At 39.2% G+C, this 18,914-nt stretch overlaps 1 protein-coding gene across 15 annotated transcripts in view; it reads left to right on the top strand.

The window, feature by feature from the left end:
- The window catches only part of SOX5 (SRY-box transcription factor 5), a 903,293-nt gene that overhangs the window by 871,329 nt on the left and 13,050 nt on the right, over nucleotides 1-18,914 (top strand). For all 15 annotated transcript variants that reach the window (XM_074357827.1, XM_074357830.1, XM_074357824.1 and 12 more), the window contains 2 exons: nucleotides 1,182-1,327; nucleotides 17,417-17,525. In XM_074357827.1, the coding sequence (XP_074213928.1) occupies nucleotides 1,182-1,327; nucleotides 17,417-17,525 (255 nt within the window). The remainder of the gene's footprint in view (nucleotides 1-1,181; nucleotides 1,328-17,416; nucleotides 17,526-18,914) is intronic.

Below are 18,914 nucleotides of genomic sequence, written 5' to 3'. Positions count from 1 at the left end.
CCAGGGAACATGTTGAGGCAAGCCGGTCATTTTATGTGTGATTAGTGCCTGCCTTCTGTCTCACAGTCCCTCCATCTGTCACAATTCACCAATGGATCTGGTTAGATTTAGCCTCATGTCACAAACAAGTCCCTTTTCTGGGCAATTTCATATTATAGATTCAGTTTATGCCATTTTATGCCCTAGTTAAAATATAGGGAGAGTGAAAGATGATATATTAGCTTTCCTTTTAATATTTGCAAAACAATCCCTTCCCATCGGGTTGCTACCCAAAAATCATGCAGATTATCATCAGAATGTGCATCAAAGAAATAAATGACCAGTGTTAAAACTAAAATTAAGTTAAAATTAGTTTGTCTCCTTACACCTGTTATTCTTTAAAAGACATTTTTTGGCTTTTTTTTTTTTTTTTTTTTTTTTTTACCAACTCCGGATTGTGGGGTTGCGGACACAAGTTGGTCATTTGACCATCTTATTAAAAGTGTGAATCAAGTGTGATTATATTTACCCAGTAGCCACAATATCTTACCAGGCAATTACAGGTGCTGGGGTTACTGTCTGTGCTTGAAATTTAGCCTCTTGACTGTTGCAGGTTTGTGTCTGTGACAAGCCACTGCCACCTGTGGTTTATTTCATCATAGATGAACGCAGGGGGGAAATGCTCTTCTTTCACTCAGTTAATGATGATTTGTTCCTTCTGTATAGAACAAACCAAACAGTGCCATTTTCAAACTCTAAATTGACCTTTCCAATACTAAGAGAGTGTCAATGATTAATAGTGATAATTATCAATAACTGTAACCTATGGTAACATTCAAATGATCCTTATAGGAAAAAAAAATCAAAGATAGTTTGTATTTTTGCACTACAAAATATTCAAATAACTAAAAAAGTTTATTCAAAAATTATATTTTAAATGTCTTTCCAAACATGTGGGAACAACTGTATTTCACTTAACTATGATTGATGTTTTGATAACAGATCATGGCACCATGTTGGTATATGACTGTGTGAATCAGTTGTCACTGGTCCTTCATTCATTCATTGTAGATTGATTCCACTGAGAAATTATTAAATGCCAGACACTAGCCATTCCCAAAAAAGAAGCGATTTTTATGTTTAAAAGTTAACCGATCCATGCATTTGTACAAAACATATCCTTCGTTCTGTTACATCTTCAGGTTACTTAAATGACCATGATGCTGTCACCAAGGCAATCCAGGAGGCTCGGCAGATGAAGGAGCAGCTGCGGCGGGAGCAGCAGGTGCTGGATGGGAAGGTGGCGGTTGTGAACAGTCTAGGTCTTAACAACTGCCGGACGGAAAAGGTTGGTTCATAAAATGACTGACTTTCCCAAAATACTTAAAGTGCCAGAATGTTTTTCTTCTTAATCTTTTTATCTTCTCCTCATCCTCAGAAGGATGGTTCTTCCTCCCTTTTTCCTTCTGTCAGTCCGGAACTCCTCATGCCCATGGGGAGAGTTGTAATTCTCTTCTGTCCATCGCCAAACCTTATGGGCAAGTAACACCCCCTTTTTGGCCATGACTTTGTATTAAAATGAAAGGGCATCTGAAGTATCTGAGTCTGAGGGAGAATTTTGCTTTGCAGAGATGGCTCAACTTGTATTTGGGGTTGAGCTGGATTTGAAAATGTTGAATCTTCTTTAATCAGCATAAGCTTGGATGATACTCATGCTCGTCGTCAAAGTATCTAGGATCCTGAGCTTGTCAGAACATGTTTCCACTGCAAAGCACTGTCAAGTTTTAGGTGACTGTGACTTTATTATAAAACGAATTTTGCTCTTTAAAAATGCGGACATCATTATCATACCTGTTATTAAACCTATGCCTTGAAACGTCTGCATTTATCAGAGATATAATAATTTCAAACTATTTTTTCTAAATTACATTGTGTCTTATTCAGAAAAATATTATGCTATTGTAGAATGCTCAGAGTGGTGTACTTCTTTCCCTAATATTTGATATTATTAATTGAAATTTTCAAGTGTTCCTGAATCTCCTTTTCTCACAATCCTGTGGCTAAATAGATAAAGTAGAGAAGAGAAAAAATGATCAGCTACTTAGTGATAACTTGAAAGTTAATCATCGTGGGAAGCTTTCAAGTCAGTCTTGTCCAGGATGAACAGATTGCTAATTTGGATGGCTTTCTAGTTTCCCAGGTTTTGTATGGAATTTTGCATATAATCTCTAAGAAACTAGCAATTTGCACAGTGAAGGGGAAATGTATGTGTGATTCTGTCACAACTGTACTTTTCCTCTGGTCCCAACATGGGTCAAAAGGATGGAGAAATGATTTCCATTCTGTTCTGTTCCTGGAGGGGAGAGCAAAGCATGGTCAAGTTATCCATCCCTCGCAGTCTCACGGCGTAAGAAGAGCGACATTGGTCTGCTCGAAGGGCACACAAATCTTCTAGCTAAGCACCAGAAGGGAAGGGAGAAAGCAAAGTGACAGCTCTGAGAAGGAATGATAGCAAGCATAAAGGAATTTATATTCAAATATTTAAACATTCTTGAAAGGATGCTTGAACAGAAATTCCTTTTCTCTGCACCCCATGTAGAAATGAGTTTAACACTCAGCCAGATGCTAATGCAAAGTGACTCAAGCTATTCCTCGCAAGCATAGCTAAATTGCCGTTATTTGCTAAGCGCATTGAATTCAGCTGTGGATACAGCAGTTGGTTGCATTCAGCAAGCATCTGTACCCCCTTTTTTTTTTTTTTTAATCCTCTAAAGCAGAGACAACTCTACCTATCTCCCCCCTCTCCTCCCCTGTGCTGGCTGGGAATTGTCAAGTGACAACCGACCAAATCCTTTTGGACAGGAAGCCTTCATCCCGAGTTCTATATACTTGCAAAACAGACCTTGTGGTTGGATCAGGGAGCCCATTAAAAGCACTTTGATGGTATGGAAATTCATCTTCATGAAGCTCCTAGGCCCCTAAGCAGCATGCTGTTTAGCTGTGGTTACAGATCAGTCATTCACATCGGAGGGCAATAATTGTGCTGACGGCTTGTAAGGCAGTGGAAGTACATAAAATAATCCCGGGCCCTCCACCACGGCACTGCGAGTTAATCTTCTCTAATACAGATCAGCTGTTGTTCTAACACATGACTTCATGCCGGCTCCAGTGACTCTGCTCAGCCTTTTGATTAAGTAACAAGAGTGGAACCATCTGCATTCATTTTAGTCCATCGATGTCCATTGTTAGGGGCCTTATTTCCACCTCTCGTTCCACCTCCGCGATCGGGCTGTCTTTGATTTCTCTGATTAGCACCTCCTATTTGGGTTGCAGGAGTGAGAGTCGCCTCTGTGGAAAACTACTGCTTTCAATCTGCCTTTCTCTTTTGTAGAATTATAATAACTTTGAAAAAATCTGTTTTGGGAGTAATACCTGCCAAAATCTTTTGGCCAATTGAGATGTCTCTGTGTTCAAGAAGTTTATGTTCCTAATCTCTTCACCATGCACTTTCAGAGCAGTTGAGTTACATCTTCAACTATAATCTTCTATTTTTATGCATTTTTAAGTGAAAAATCTTAAAATATGATATTGTACCATTGTAATGGTAAAATATAAAAATGTCTAAATCATTGTTGGAATAGTCTGGCAAAATTCTTGGAATGTGTAAGTAAACCTTCTCAGCAGAAGGATTCGAATTAATTCGTCCCTATTACCCTTGATACTTGAGTTTGAAGCTCTTCCAGAAGCAGGTATTACTGTGGTTGCCTTTTCCTGTTGAATGAGCTTAGCTGACATTTCTGCAGAATTAATGATCAATCTATGTCTGTGCAACTCATGGGAATGAAATAATGTCAAATTTATATCTTTTAATTGGTAATGATTCAACATTAGCGCCCTTATGTATTAGGGACGGTGCTGTGCACTTGAGGTGCTGTATTGAACAAGAAAATATGTCATCTGCCTTTATAGAGCTTCCAGTTTAGATCAAACTATGATTTTGACTGTTAATCATGGCATATTTATGTGTGTGAGTTCCTATGGGGGCTGAATTCAGACCCGACGTTGCTGAGCTTATCAGTTATATACCTGCTTATCCTTCCACACAAAGTGACATCACTAGACATATTGCATTGTTACCTTCCTCATACCTACCTTTTTAATAGATTTTCATAATCGTCCAACTTTATCCATAGCCAAGGCATAGTTATAGTTAGATCAGTAGTTGGTTTGAAATTTTGCTCCACAGTTTCTAACGAAAGACATAAACGCAATATATGAAAAGTTCCCCTTATAGTTTGCACAGTCACCTTCTCATATCATTTGAATCCCCAAAGAAGGACATGTTTTCTCTCTTAAAACAATACTCCCAACTTCCTAAACCCTGCAAGTGTATGAAATGAGTGTAAGGAGTCGGGGAGATGAAGGAGAGAGAAAGAAAGGAACTGGGAGAAAGGAAAGGAGGAAAGAAAAAAGCAGAGTAATTCCGCCAGCTGCCTCCCATCAGTCTAAAAGGGGGTAACGTGGCCCTCAAGCCAGGTGACTGGAAACCTGTAGAGGAGATCTGTTTTCTTGAGTACGCAAGCCTTACATGTATTCACTTTTCTCCACATTTCAAATGACCAACATACTTGTCTCAACTCGAATGTCTTAATTCTGAAAAGCTGTAATTGGGCAGCGAGAACAATTAGAGGTGTGAAGATAGGGACAAATGTTTTCCAGTCATATGTACCAAAACACATAATGAAAGTCATTTTTACTGAAACACATTTTAATTGAAGACTTTGAAAAGATTTTTCATTTCTTTACTTTTCTTGGAAGTGTTTCAGCATACCCAGGAACTGTGTATGTCAGGTTTCTTGGAAACTCTGGGACGCAGTGTTATTTATAATTGTCATCTCTGGTTAATTATAGCCTGATTGTATATTCAAATAATGTTATCTTTTATCACCCAGCTTTGTTACAGATTAGTGTTATGGATGAATAAGTAAGCTTCTCAGGTAGGAAGAATCAGAAGAACCTCATGTATTTGCTTTGTAAAAACCACCTCCTTTGCTTCAGTAACACCCAAATGGCAGATGGCACGGTGTTGCCCAGCTATATACTCAGGATCTGACCCTGTGTCTGAAGGTATCCATATCTAATAGGAGGCGATAAAAACCTCCGTTTTTGTCCTGATCCCACCAGGCAACAGTAATACAATAGAGACCCCGTGCTCCGAAATGAGGAGCAGACCAGAAGTTTCCCTGATTACTTGCCTCACTCCCAAGTAGCCGTCCTGGGAAGAGGAGGTCTGCGCTGTAGTATCTGTTAGAAATGGTTTTCATCACATGTATTAGGATCTCTAAGTACAGTAGCTTCCAACAACTAATGATTCATTTTGAGCACATCATGAAATTTAGGAGCAGGGGGCTGGGTGGCGTTAGTTTATCAGCTCAGTGATGTCAGCGTGATTATCCCTTAGAGTCACAAAATGTTGCTGCAAGTACGACTGTCCCATAGAGGCGGGTCGATTCAGAAAGAAGTTATATTTTCCCTTGGCTGAAGTTCATTCCTCATTCATGTGGGGATGTTTCACTGCCCCCCTCAAGCCGACTTCCACACACGTCTCACTTGTGTAGAGCTGGGCCATCGCACATCTTTGCGGCAGTTACCGGCCCAGGAAGGGGGCTGCTTGAAATTGATGAGGAGTTGTTTTCGGGGACTGAGTTAGAGATCTTGTCCCGTCCCTCCAGAGATCAAAGGCCATCTTTTGCTGTAAGAAAGGCAGGCTGCCACTTGCAGCACCTCGTTTGGATGTGTCTGGACTTCTGGAAGCTTGATTACCGTACTTTCTTCTACAAATGGACCTTGAGAGCGTGTTGGGAAGTTCTGGTAGGGAAGCATAGCTACACGTGTACCCTTGACTGACGAAGGGCCGTCCTCTATGGGGGAAGGTCGTCCTCTATGGGGGAAGGTCATCCTCTTCAGCGAGTGTGCAGCTCTGGGAGGGACGCACATGGAGCGGTGGGGGAGGAGGAGGGCACCTGTCTGACTAGCCAGATCAGCCAGTCAACCCTGGTGATCAGTGAGTGGCAGACGTGGCAGCCAGATCGCACTCACATCTAGGGGATATCTTAAGAGCAAAGATGATATTGGCAGAGACAAAAAGAAGGACCAGAATGGCTATTGGGTAGGAAAAGGCCATTGTCAGCCACAGCTACATTATAAAAGTGGCATCAGAACTCTCAAATATTTCTTTCGTAAAGCTGGTTAGTTTTGATTGGATTCTATTTGTTGTCATCTGTCTAACTCCTTAGGTCTTCACTGTTACATGTCCAGGTCTTCTACCTTGTCTGTGTTACAGAGAGTTAAATTACATACAAGCACGTGTACAGGAAAACATTGCGTGGCGCCAGGTTAAATCAGTAAATATGTGGGTTCACATATGTGCTCTCTGCATGTTGAAGCCAACTTCTCTATTGCTTTTGTATATAAAATAGGCATCAGAGATATACACATACCAATGCATACATGTAATTTTCAAGGCAGAGAATGTATTCATCGAACATTAGATGCCTGCAGTATACCTGAAATCTAAAGAGCTACACATGCTATGAATTCATCAGTAACTGCACAGAATAGCTGGGGAAATATCTCACATCCTTGTGAGATTCGGTTAAAATTCTTTGCAAATTTCCACAGCATAAGATGAAAATTTGGTGAATAATATATATTTTTTAAATAATGAAAGCAGTTTCTCTTTCCGGGGTCAGTCACGTTCATAAGAAGCCTTGCCCCGTACTGTGTAGATGGACTTGTACACCAAGCTTAGTTTGCTTCCCGTGGCACTTGGAAACTCTTCCTTTACAACCTTCTCTTCTCTGCCATTGTCAGCCCTTTCCTCTCCCTTTAACAGAGTGCCAAACATGAAATGACAGTGACCAATGTTGATTTAATGTGGATGTTTAATAATGAAAAAAAGTGTGTCAGTCCCAGCATTAGTTACAAATGGCAGTAAGTGTATCGGATGGCAGCCCTGTAATAATTTTACATCCATCATTCTTTCCTGATGCTTCGCTGGCCATCTGATGGATGGAGCCGGCAGTGTTAACTCTTCAGAAACTGACAGTGTATCTAGTTCAGCATTACCGAACACGTGCTCCTTCCCCTCGACAAGGAGAAGGCATGTGAGGAATTGTGAATTACAGGTTTGCTTTGAGAAAGTGAATGTGAAGGAACTCAGACCTTTGCATTCAGTGGCAGATACTACAATTAATTAATGATTTATGGATGGCTTTGTAGTTGTTGCTGTTCGCTAAAATGAATTAGAGAAGTCAGACCAGACCTAGACATTTCAGTGGTTAGAGGAAAAACTCCGTGAAGGAGGAAGGCATGTTAGGTAGATCATTCAGGAGGAAAGGAGTTAGATCATTGCCACAGTGTGACAAAACAGGAGCTTTTTCTAGGGGTGCTGTGTGTGTCCCCAGACTTTTAAATCCTTTGGTTAGAATTTACCTAGGAACAAATTAAAATAACACAAATGATTAAGATTTTCTCTCTATAAAAAGGAATATATAATATTTTTTAATCTCTACATTTACATGTAATTATTTATTTCGTGACTTTAATGAAAAGATACACAAAATCTGAAGTTGAGTATTTGCCTTTTTATTCCTGGAGTCTCTGTACTCCGAAAATGTATATACAATGGACGGAGAACTGCTTTCTAGGCAACTGATTATTAGAAAATCTAGACCAGCTTCTTATGTGCAAGTTGGCATTTGCTCCTTAGGTTTTCTTTTCCTTTGTTTTTCATTCATACAACCTTCTTAATTCTGAGTGTCTTAGCTAGGGAACACTTCTTATGGGACAGGAGGGGCGAGGAAAGCCCCTTAGTGAATATTATCAGCACAGAGCAGCCAGTTTTCAAAGACCACGACAAAAAGGCAAATAGGTATTATGTCATCACCCATCCATCACTCTGTATGTCAGCCTTTCAATAATTCCAATCGACATTCTCGACAGGCTGGTGCAAGTTAAAGGGGCTGTTTGTTTCTAGAAATTGAGTATAGGCTGTCTATAGCCTTTTGTTCCAGATGGTTTTCTTCTGTGTCTTTTCATTTCTTTCTTTTTCTTTCTTTTCTTTTTGGGGGTATTTAATTGAAATACATGCCGAGTTTGCAGACTGCAAAGATCAGAGCTGTTTTCGTCCAGCAGTGGTAACTATGCATTAAACATTTTGATTTGTTTGAGCTTGAAGTTTAGTCCTTTTTTGCCATTTGCTTCATGGAGTTTGTGTATATTTACAGCCTCTGCATTTAATGGCCACATGCCTTATTTTCACAGATGGCCAGTGGAAGACTTTTTCTTTCTCTTAGTATAGCCTGCTTTCAGCTTTGCTACACTTGTCACAGTGCCACTACTTACAGCTAGCAAGTGCCCACGCTTGGTGGGGAGCAATTATGGTGTGAGTTTTTAAGGAGCTTTTTAAAGGTTTTTTTTTTTCCCCAGTAAACTTTTTATGGCTTAATTTTCTAGCCTTGAAAAGCTGTGCATGTTTTCAAACAGAGAGTCTTGTGTTCTTTACATCATTCTGGTGGAGGGGTTAGTGCAGGATGGTCCAATAAAATGAGACACACAGGGCATGCCAAATTGAGCTTTCAGATAAGACACCCACAGGCCTCTCCGATGATTGAAATTGTCTATTCATCTAAAGATATAAGGATATGCTCACAATAGTACTTCTGAAGAGAGCAAGTTTGAAAACACCGTGTGGAGAACGATCTAGATATTTTTAAAGCACATTTCCATGGAGCGTAGATAACAGGCTAGAAGAATAAAACCATGACTATGCCAAGGTGATGGTGCTGTACATTTACATGTATGTCCCACACTTCAGATTTTTTTCAAAGTTTCTATAAGTAAAACAAGAATCACTTTTGTTGTTGGAGCAGAAGTGCGATTTTTAAAACCCTAGTCTAGTAAGAATGGTCTTTCCTTCCCTCTCCCCTTGTTCCCTGCCTCAACGCCAAGGTCAGATGGCTGTCTTCAAGACAGGTAAACATGGAGGCAATGAAGGAGTCAAAGGGACATTTGTTTTTCAGTTACCCTCTCATATTTAGTAGGTATGTTGTATTCTCCAGTGTCATTTACTGCAGGTGACTTTAACAATATGGATTAAAATTATGAGGAAAATGTCCTGAATTTAGCATTTGCTTCAAAGAACCTCATTGAACCTTCCTCTTTTACGAATGGGAAAGGCTGGCTTATGCGTCATAGGAGTAATAACAGCTATTGATCCTTATTTTGTATCTTACCTTTTCAAAGTGCTTTTACATCAAATGTCAGTCTTGTAATATAAGCAAAATAGTATTCATATCTTCATTTTAAAAATAAATACAACTTGAGACGTGAGATTGTTACAGGAATTCAAGTGGTGGGTCAGTTTCTAAACCAAAGTCTTCTGGCTCCAATTTCAGTCTCTTTTCTAAAGGACCACACTTAAAGAAGTTAAAGTAACCAGTGCCTGTTTGATTAACTTGTACCCCAGAGTTGGTCGTATGTTAAGTAATACATAGTAAGTAATGTACATTTTTGAGGGTTTATCACAGAAATCTCCTTTAATCAGTCAGCATCTCCACAGTTTGTGTAACCCTTTTCCCATTATTTTCCCTGTTTCTGCCCCTGCCTCGGTCTCCCTCTCCTCACCCCAACCCAGCCCCTTCACTAGAGAATGAGCTAGAAAACAGAAAGAATATGTTCAGTCTTATTTACTTAGCTTCTCACAGCAGCTCTCATAAAACATGTGAAGTTTTAGCTGTTCATTAAGATGAGATTTTAAATGTCTATTCTAATCTAAATTTTTTTGCCTTAAAACTACCACGGATAATTGAAAAGTGAACTATACCCCTGGTCTTCCTGTTTCTGCTAGTCAGGTCCAGCGTTTCTGAACCAAACCATTTCTCCTTAAAATAGTCCAATTACATTTATTTAACTGAGGCAACTACTGGCTACTGAGGCTCCATTCATACGAATGCAGGCGGTTTTATAGCTTTTATTCCATGGAAAGGAAAACTTAGACTGAAAAATAATTCCGTACAGTCCTGTAGCTCAGCAGCTGAGTTCGCCATGGTTTATAGAACAGTTGTCATCAGACAACATCCAGTTTTGTGTTTACATCTGTGCCGCCCTCCCACCTATCGGACATCCTGTGTGGGTTGTGAATTCTGTTATTTTTCTTTGTTGGCCTCCTATTTTTCTCACATTAAGCCCTCTGATTTGACTTGGTGTGCACAGGACCTACCTCTGCCCTGGTGTGAAATAACAAAGTCTTTTTTCGTTTCTAGACTTTGGCTAAATGCTGAACATATATACAGACATCTGAAAACACAGGTTTTTAGTTTTTCCCTCTTCTTCCTTCCCTCTTCCACAGGTACACGCCATAAGCACCACTGTGACAAGTAAGCAAGGGCCAGTATTTTACCACGATATCACTCACATGTACCTTCTTTGTGAATGGTGTGTTTTCTGCAGACTCCTTTGAGTGGCTGTTCTGTGCATTACACCCCAGACCTCAGTGACTTCTCCCTCTCCGTGGCAGTAGTGTTGAATTTGGTCCTGTAACTGTGTGTTTCACAATGTCCCTATATCTATAATTCTGATTGTTATTGGACAATCTTTTCACAAATATATTTCAAGAATCATTATTTCTTGGGTTTTGTTTCATAATTGGAAAGATCTTCCTTGAATTTAAGAAAATTATTATAGACTTCTCAATTACAAATGGAGTCCTTTACATTTTGGAGCATAATTAACGACTCCGGAGGACATTATCATCCTGGATAGAGAAACATGTATAGTTTCACACATTTGTCAGAATATTTAGTTTTGCTGGAGGGACTCCAGTCAAGTGGGACATAGAACTGAGACAAAATGAAGAGGGCCTTTAATTCAGCCTGCCATCTGACATTGAATTGCCAGGCAGGTAGTCATGGGGCCAATACCTGAAAACCTCCAGGAAGGGGAACCTTTTGCATCCTGAGATAGCCCACTCAGTGGGGAGGCAGCTCTTTTAGATAGCTCTTCCTTCAGGGATTCATTAGCTTTCACCTGATGACTTACAGCCATTGGTCAGTGTTCTGTCTCTTGACAACATATGGCTAAATTCTATCTCTTTTTCACAAATAATGAGGCTTGATCCTTTTTAAACATTAGAGGTTCTTAAGACACTTAAAGACAGATTGTTGGTCTCCTCTTCAACTCTCTCTTCCAAGGTCCTGTGCAATTTCTCCATTAGGACAATGAGGATATTGATAGGAGCATAACCCAAAGTTGAATGAAGTCCGAAGCATTATGGCCGTCAAGCTCCCCTGGTCTGCATTCCAATTTTTGCAGGAAAAGAAACTAGACCATTACAACATAGATTTTTCTTAATGAATCCACACTAGCTGCTTCTTGTTACCACATCCTCTACTTGGTGCTCTCAGCTGATCCTTCAACAACCAGCTCTGTCTTTTCTGGAGCATACATTAAGGGCTCAGGTCAAATTCTCTTTTCATTCATGAAAATCAGAATTTATCATCTTTCTAATATTTCTCCCACTTTAAAATCAATTCTTTAAAAAAAAAAATCACAGAGATTCATCAATTTTTATCCAGAAGTCATTTTCCTATCTTGGGAAGTTTTTCATCCAAAGTAAGACTTGAATTCATAGAAGCTGTGTGTTTCCTTTGAAACAATTCCATCTATCTTCAGTCACATAATACTTCTTAAGAAAACTTGATCTTCCAATACATTTCACTTTGATCAGATTGCCTGATGAAACTAAGTTTCTATGAAATTTAGCAAGAATTGCACTTCAAGGAACATTTCATGAAGCTGGCTACCAACATTCACAAAAGGAAATAAGATTGTGAAACAAAGTTATGGGTTCTAAATTCATTATTTTCACCATTAGGGGAATCTCTGAATTTAGAAGGGGAAAAAAATAGGATCAGATAAGGCTTTTTAAAATAGATAACTAGACCAAAGGGTGTTTATGGACCTTTCCAACCTGTGAGCTCACAGATCCATACGATTCTCCGATGGAGAAAATGAATGGGAAATACTCCTAAGGCGTACTAGACTTCGGCGTACCAGAGTGTCTGCAAATACCCTAATGGACAGATTCACATTTGATCAGAATAAAATTAGTAAAAGACTTCTTTAGCTTGCATTTTTGAGGGTGTTGTTTGTGTGTGTTTGTGTGTGTTTGTGTGTGTTTGTGTGTATTTGTGTGTAATTTATAAACAATTTACAAGAAAGCTTTCTCTACCATGTGTGTTGTTAGATTATGTGGGTGGGTGCTTATTTTTAACAAAATGGCCATCTTGGTAAATGGGGGTGAAACCGAGAGGTTGAGGGGGGTCTTAGACACAGCCCTTGTTTCTTTATAATTTGCTTTACTTTGCTGATGAAAAAAAAAATCTCCAACTGATCAATCTTACGACATTATAAATAATCTTTCATCTTCTTTGGTGGTCTGTGAGGTTCACATAATTGGAGGGTTAAAAACCTCTTTTGTTTCTTTCTTCTTCCCGTGTCATTAGTATAGAAGGAGATCATAAAAAAGTGCAGCCAGGAGGGGTGTGACTGTAAGTGAGTCAACATTTGACAGTCACACTCTATTCTGTCATTTCATGGATGTGCTTTTTATGAGTTTTACAGCTTTGTGAGCTTCATTTCAGGGGTGTCCATTATGACAGCTAATCCGCAGCTCATCTCTCTCTCTGTGTATGTGTGTCTGGAAGGGAGCAAAGCTCATCACTTACATGAATCCCATTTTCAAGAAGTGATAGAGGAACCATCTACTCGTGCGCTGTTTGACTTAGGCTTCGATAACTAAGGAAATACCTACTTTCTATGAAGTACAATTTTTGTTTGTTTTGACTGCTCTATGAAATATTAACAAAGGATGTGCATCTGAGTCTTTATGAACACAGTGACGTTTTAGTTGTTTTCCGTAGAAGGTAAAGTAATAGACTAGGAGAACTTTTCAATTTAAATTTGTACTAAACATGGCGCTGTAAACCATCATGCTTGAGCATTGAATGGAAAATTTAAAAAGATTAAATACATCGTCAGAGATGATGGACAAGAGGAAAGAAAAAAATCTCAACAATTTTAGAATTGTTACCAACATTCTCCTTTTTAATGCATATTTGTCCACTACTTGGCCATGGACCATAAAGGCTCATAACCACAGTAGGATACTTAATACTCATATCTGAACTAATTATTCCTGTGATTCTTGTATATTGGAAAGAATTTTTATCTTTTCTATTTCCTCCATTTACGTTTTCCCCTCATAATAAAGGCATCCTTTTCATTGTTTAAATTAATGAGAAGCTATCATATATTTAAACCCCAGTTTACAAGTCAGGATTCTGAAACTCAGGGAGGTTAATTGATTGGAGGTTAATATACCTAATATGTATGGCAGAGTTTGGTTAAAATGTCACATTCCTGATCCCAAAGCCCTTATTTTCTGTATTTTCAGGTATGTCCTTTTCCCATTAATCTCTGTGGTCTTGTGCCATTCAGAGCAGAAAGCACAGGTTTTACTGACCACTTCTAATCAGCTAAGTACCCACATCTCTTTAGATATTTCTGAGCTCTCCTTGTTGATTCCCACCACCGCCTGGTGTCATGTGCGAACAATACACATGCTGTTTTTCATTACACACGTCATTGGATAAGCCACAGAGCCCAAGACCAGTTGCCAAATTCCCTAAGTGAATATTAACACATTAATAATAGTTCTTTGAATGTTGAGTTCTAGAGTTACTCACTTGACCCCAAGAAATTATATTGTCTAAAACTTTCTTGTCTTCTGTAGATGAGATACAGTTCACTTGAGTGTTTGTTCAAGTCTGCATAGGATCACAAAAATTTTCAAATAAAAACAGACTTTACCCAGTGTTTCCCCTTGATCTTAGTAAACCTGCAGAATTGTGTAAGACCTGGTTAGCCAGCTGGGACTCAGGGAATTCTGGTTGTTATCCAATAGCTAGTTTGGGGTTTTTTTTTTTTTTCCCCAAGAGAGAAAGCATACAGATCATCTTGTTTGGTCCTTATTTATAAATCCTCAGGACTATTTCATTTTGGTTACTTTGTAGTGATTAATCTGTTTGCACTCTTTGATGTTCCTCAGAGCAGTTCAGAATTTTGGCCAATATTTCTTTAAATGTGTATTTTGTTTTTTTCATTTCTAAATAGAAAAAAAAAAAAAGTAGAGGAGAGAAGACGGGTGAACCTTGGAAGTTTCAGTCCTGCTTTGGGACACGGTCAAGTGTAGGTGCCGTACTGGGTTTGTGCTCAAGAACACTGACCTTAAACTGGGGGCCTGGGGAGGGGGTCTTTTTTTGTACAAATTCTTGACTAATGTGCTTTTGATCAGTTGGAACTAAGAGTGTATACGTTTGGTAAAAAATTGTCACTTGTGCCCAAGATTTTTTCTGTTTCCACAAGCTCAATTTCTTTGGTGTTTCTTATTTTCAACATCTTCCCATTTACCACCTCCCCACCTGATATTTTTTTGCTCTCATTTTGTTTCAGCTGCCTCTGTTTAGAAAGGATTAATTTAATGATAAGAACTCTGAAAATGAAAGTATTGCCTTTTCAGTAATATTCGCACATTTGAAAAGAGGCTTTGGAAAGGGAAATATTCGACCCAGGGTGCAGAACCACAAATGGTCTTGTTTTAGACGTGGTAGGGCATAGGGGGCCCTTTGGGGAGGATGACAGCCAGGGCTGGGCGGGCTTAGAAGAAGTAGGGTGCGAGGGGTCTCCAGTGTATCAGCGTTTGTGCTTTGTAACGCTTGGCTGATTCTCCTCCTGTACGCCTGAGTAGATTCCAATTTAAACTTCTGAGAACTATTCTTAAAGCCAACTCATTGTTTTGGTGGTTCAGTATATTATCTAGAATCCTAATCCCACATAGATCTGTGTCTACCTCTGTACATAAGAACTTAATATGAGCCTTTTTACTATGGGATCAGTTTTCATATGGAATTATACAGCTAATGGTTTACCACATAAGCACAATATTTGTATATACCATGTATTTACCATATAACATTTGAGTTTTACGATATATCCCCTCACTGCGATTCCATTATGTGTTCAGAATTTATCATCAGCCAGTGTTCGGAAATTGTGGCAATGTTACCACTTTGATTTACGTGCTGTTGTAAAGTGTCTTAATTAAAGGCACACCGTGCATTCTCCAGTTCCTACAGTCACCTCTCATTTTCCCTGTTCACACGTCTGAGAATTAGCCTAAATGACTATGCAAAAGGTCACAAAAGAAGGGCAGCTTACTGTGTTTACTCCCGCTGTCTTCCACTGACATCCTCTTAAGAAGTAGCGTAAATTCCACTTTTGGATAACTAATTGAACCATCTTATTATACTATGTGCTTTAGAGGTAGCTGATTTGAGGTTACTTATTGTAAAACAACAACAACAACAACAACAACAACAACAACAGCAACAACAAAACTACTTGTGACTTTCCAGCTCGTCGTTTGCTAGTTTTAGCTTCTTGTAGGATGGCACAGGATCCATACAGCTGAGCTCAGAACCTTCAGAGACATTTAACATTTCATTTGTTTTCTACTCCAATGGCCTTCATTTTGTTTTTTTCTCCTCGAAAGACTTTACTTCAAAATGGAAAACCCTAGAAAATATGTAGCACTATTGTCCTGTCCGCTGTTAAATCGGAACCTGAGAGACTGTCTGTGCTGGGTGCCTTCCCCCAGGACAGTAAAGTCTTCATTGACCCGTGGACTATCAGATCATGTTGATGGAATGTGGGTTTTTTTTTTAATGTAACTGTCTTCTATTTCAACAGCTACATTTACTATAAAGAGAGCCTGTTAAGCTGGTGTCTGTGGTGCTTCTGGGCTCAGCTGAATATATATAGCAGACTCTCTCGGCAAAAGAAATTCAGAACATAGAAAGCAACTGAAAATACAATTTAATACATAAAACAAATTGAGTGAGGGTCTACATTTTTAAATATATCATTTCTTTCAACTTTAGTACTACATAATCCTATAGAACTAAAGTTGATGTAAAGTATTTTGTTTCCAGTTTCCTTACTTTATTTTATAGTGACTGACAGCTTTAAAATATTTTTTCCATTAAATCATGTTTAGACTTTGATGAACAGAGACGTGGGTTCCAGGGCAACTAAATTAAGTGACTTTTTCATCACGTGTGTACAATTGTAACACTGTCGGAGAGTTTTGTAGAGATAAAGTCTATACTTACTCTATGAGGAATTTCCATGCCCTCTTGGCTCTTGGTGGGAACGTTTGTTGGGCCCTTTACCTGTGATACTATCTTAAATAGTTGATTATTTTCTGTGAACATTTTATTGTGTTAATAGCTACTCCACAATTACTGTGGTTCACTTGTGTGATTCATGACTGTGTCCCTTCAAAAATGAGGTGCATAATTATAAAGAAACATGAGCAAATTTTATGAAATCCAATAGGTGCTTTCCTTAAAGCTGTTTGGAACCACATCATCCTCAGGGCAATGATGGGGAGTGCTAAAGAAAGTTGTAAACCTTTTACTGTATGCTTTTCTGTTCTTAAAATTACCCAATTACTTAATTTGAAAGTAGTTTAAAATCTCATGGGGTTTAGATTAAGCATTAGATTTTTCTTGAAAATAATTTGGTTTGTAGTGCCATGTTCTCCATGCATGAATTCAAATCATGCACTGCATGCTTTCAAATGACTTGATGTCTTTGCAGATCTAATTTTGGTATATTTGTATCTCAAATAATTCGCCAACTCAATATTTTGGCTTAGCAATCCAAATCAAATTGTAGTCCAAGTAGCAGGCACTCACATTGAATGTACAGAGACTTGACAAGCAATTAGCAATGAATATTTAAACGTCTTCATTACCCTTGCATGAGGAATGCAGATGGCATGTAGGGAGATGGCAACAAGAGGGCACTACTGCGAATTATGGTTCTATCATTTGGTCACCTGACTATTGGAAGACTTTCTCTGGGCCCCATGCCACTTCTATACTTTTACTGTCTGGCTAAAAATAAAGCAGGCCTTCCAAATGTTGTAAAAACAGGTTGCTTCCATGAAATTTCTATGCACATTTTGTGATTTGGGAAGGTTGTCTCCAAGAATCCCAGCATACCTCCTTCAGGCTTATCAAAGCCAAATGCCAAGACCATATAGGGGCTTCTAAGTTCCTTCAAAACTCCTACTGATCATTTGCTTCAATTACCTCAGTATCATGGGCTGAACGTGCAAAGGTGAATAAATCGACATCTCACCCCTTCCAGAAGCGAATGTATTTATTATATGCGGCCCAGGGGAAAAAAAATGTCTTTGAATAATTACAATTTCCAGATTGAGTCCTCATTATAAATTTCTTTTTTAAAGGAAAAAACAACACTGGAGAGTCTGACTCAGCAACTGGCAGTTAAACAGAACGAAGAAGGAAAATTTAGCCATGCCATGATGGATTTCAATATGAGTGGAGATTCTGATGGTTTGTGAAATTTTTGGCATATATTCCTATAGCATGCAGAAGTGTCTATTTAGTGCCAATTAAAAGTAATAAAAACAACATACAAGACAGCCACCTCATACCCGATTATTACAATAAGAGCTCACATGGACTGGGGGGTTCCCCTGTGCCAAGCACTCTGCCGGGTGCTTTGCATAAATCACCTCATTACTCCCCAGCACAACCTGTGAGATGAGTAAGTACTATTACTGAGAAAGAGATTGGCCCTTAGGAATTTGGAGTTATTTTTTCCCAAGACTTCCGGGCCGTAAGTGCCAAAGGCAGGTCTTGGATTCAAGATCACGTGGTTCTAAAGCAAATGCTCTCAGTCACCATCTTCCCCATCTTTCTCTGCCCTGTTTTTCACACCTGAAACAAACCTTTCAGAAATGTGTCCCTGTAAGCTCAGCTTTAAGTTTTCATTGTCAAATCTGGACGAGAGCACATGGCTCAGAGGACATTTTCAGGATGGTTTCTTGCACTTGGGAGCCCTTCCCTCTTATCCCATGTGCCATGCAGTCCGGTGCCCTGCCTTCCCTCTGCACCCCGTCTGGGACTCCAGCTGTGCAGCCGCATGCTTCCCTCCTGTGCCTCGAGACTGCAGTCGTCTGCAGCATCTCCGAACATTCTAAGCATCCACAAGGACAACAGGAAAAATAGATGCTCTAATTCGAATAGCATAGCAAAGAGGGAAAAAGGAGGTGCGAGTCCTCTTATGCTGAGTCCTAACGAGGGGACCTCATTCCAGTGTCAGGTGACATGCACGCATCTTAAGAGCACAGCCCTCAACTTTGTTACTATGGCAGAAGCTCCCTGCATACAGCAAAGCCTGCACGAGGGCACACCAGTGAGAAGCATACTTTAGGACAGATGGACTTCTGTGAATCCCCCAAAATACACACCTGTCTACTCTGTGCCTGGGGCCAACTCTGCTTTTAAGTCCAGTTCTGAGCTAGCCAAGGGACTAGCCAGACTTGAGCATGTAACCCGGTAATTCTATCGAGACCAAGTTTTACTGAATTGGATATCCAAGCGAAATCTGTGTTCTTCTAGCCCATTATATCCAAACATTTCCTTCTATTTTCTGCTTTGCTTAGGCTAATTTAAAGCTGGCCTAAGTTTATCTTACATACAAAGAGCTTGTTTAGCTTTGATGAAGTCACATAATGTTCATTTTATTGCTTCTGTTGCTGTAAGGTGTAAGAACAAGGAAAGACAGATGTGCAAATGATCATTTGCTAGTTACAAACCCATTTTAGAAAGATGTCACCATATATTAGCACTCATTTTTGTCAATAAAAAGACAATTACTGGTAATAACACATTTCATAAATTTTAAGTTGTATTAGCATGATAAAATATACCCATGGT

Source organism: Camelus bactrianus, chromosome 34 (genome assembly GCF_048773025.1).
Source record: "Camelus bactrianus isolate YW-2024 breed Bactrian camel chromosome 34, ASM4877302v1, whole genome shotgun sequence".
NCBI classification, from domain to species: domain Eukaryota; kingdom Metazoa; phylum Chordata; class Mammalia; order Artiodactyla; family Camelidae; genus Camelus; species Camelus bactrianus.
The sequence above is the reverse complement of the archived record's forward strand: the minus strand, read 5'-3'. Positions and strand labels throughout refer to the sequence as shown.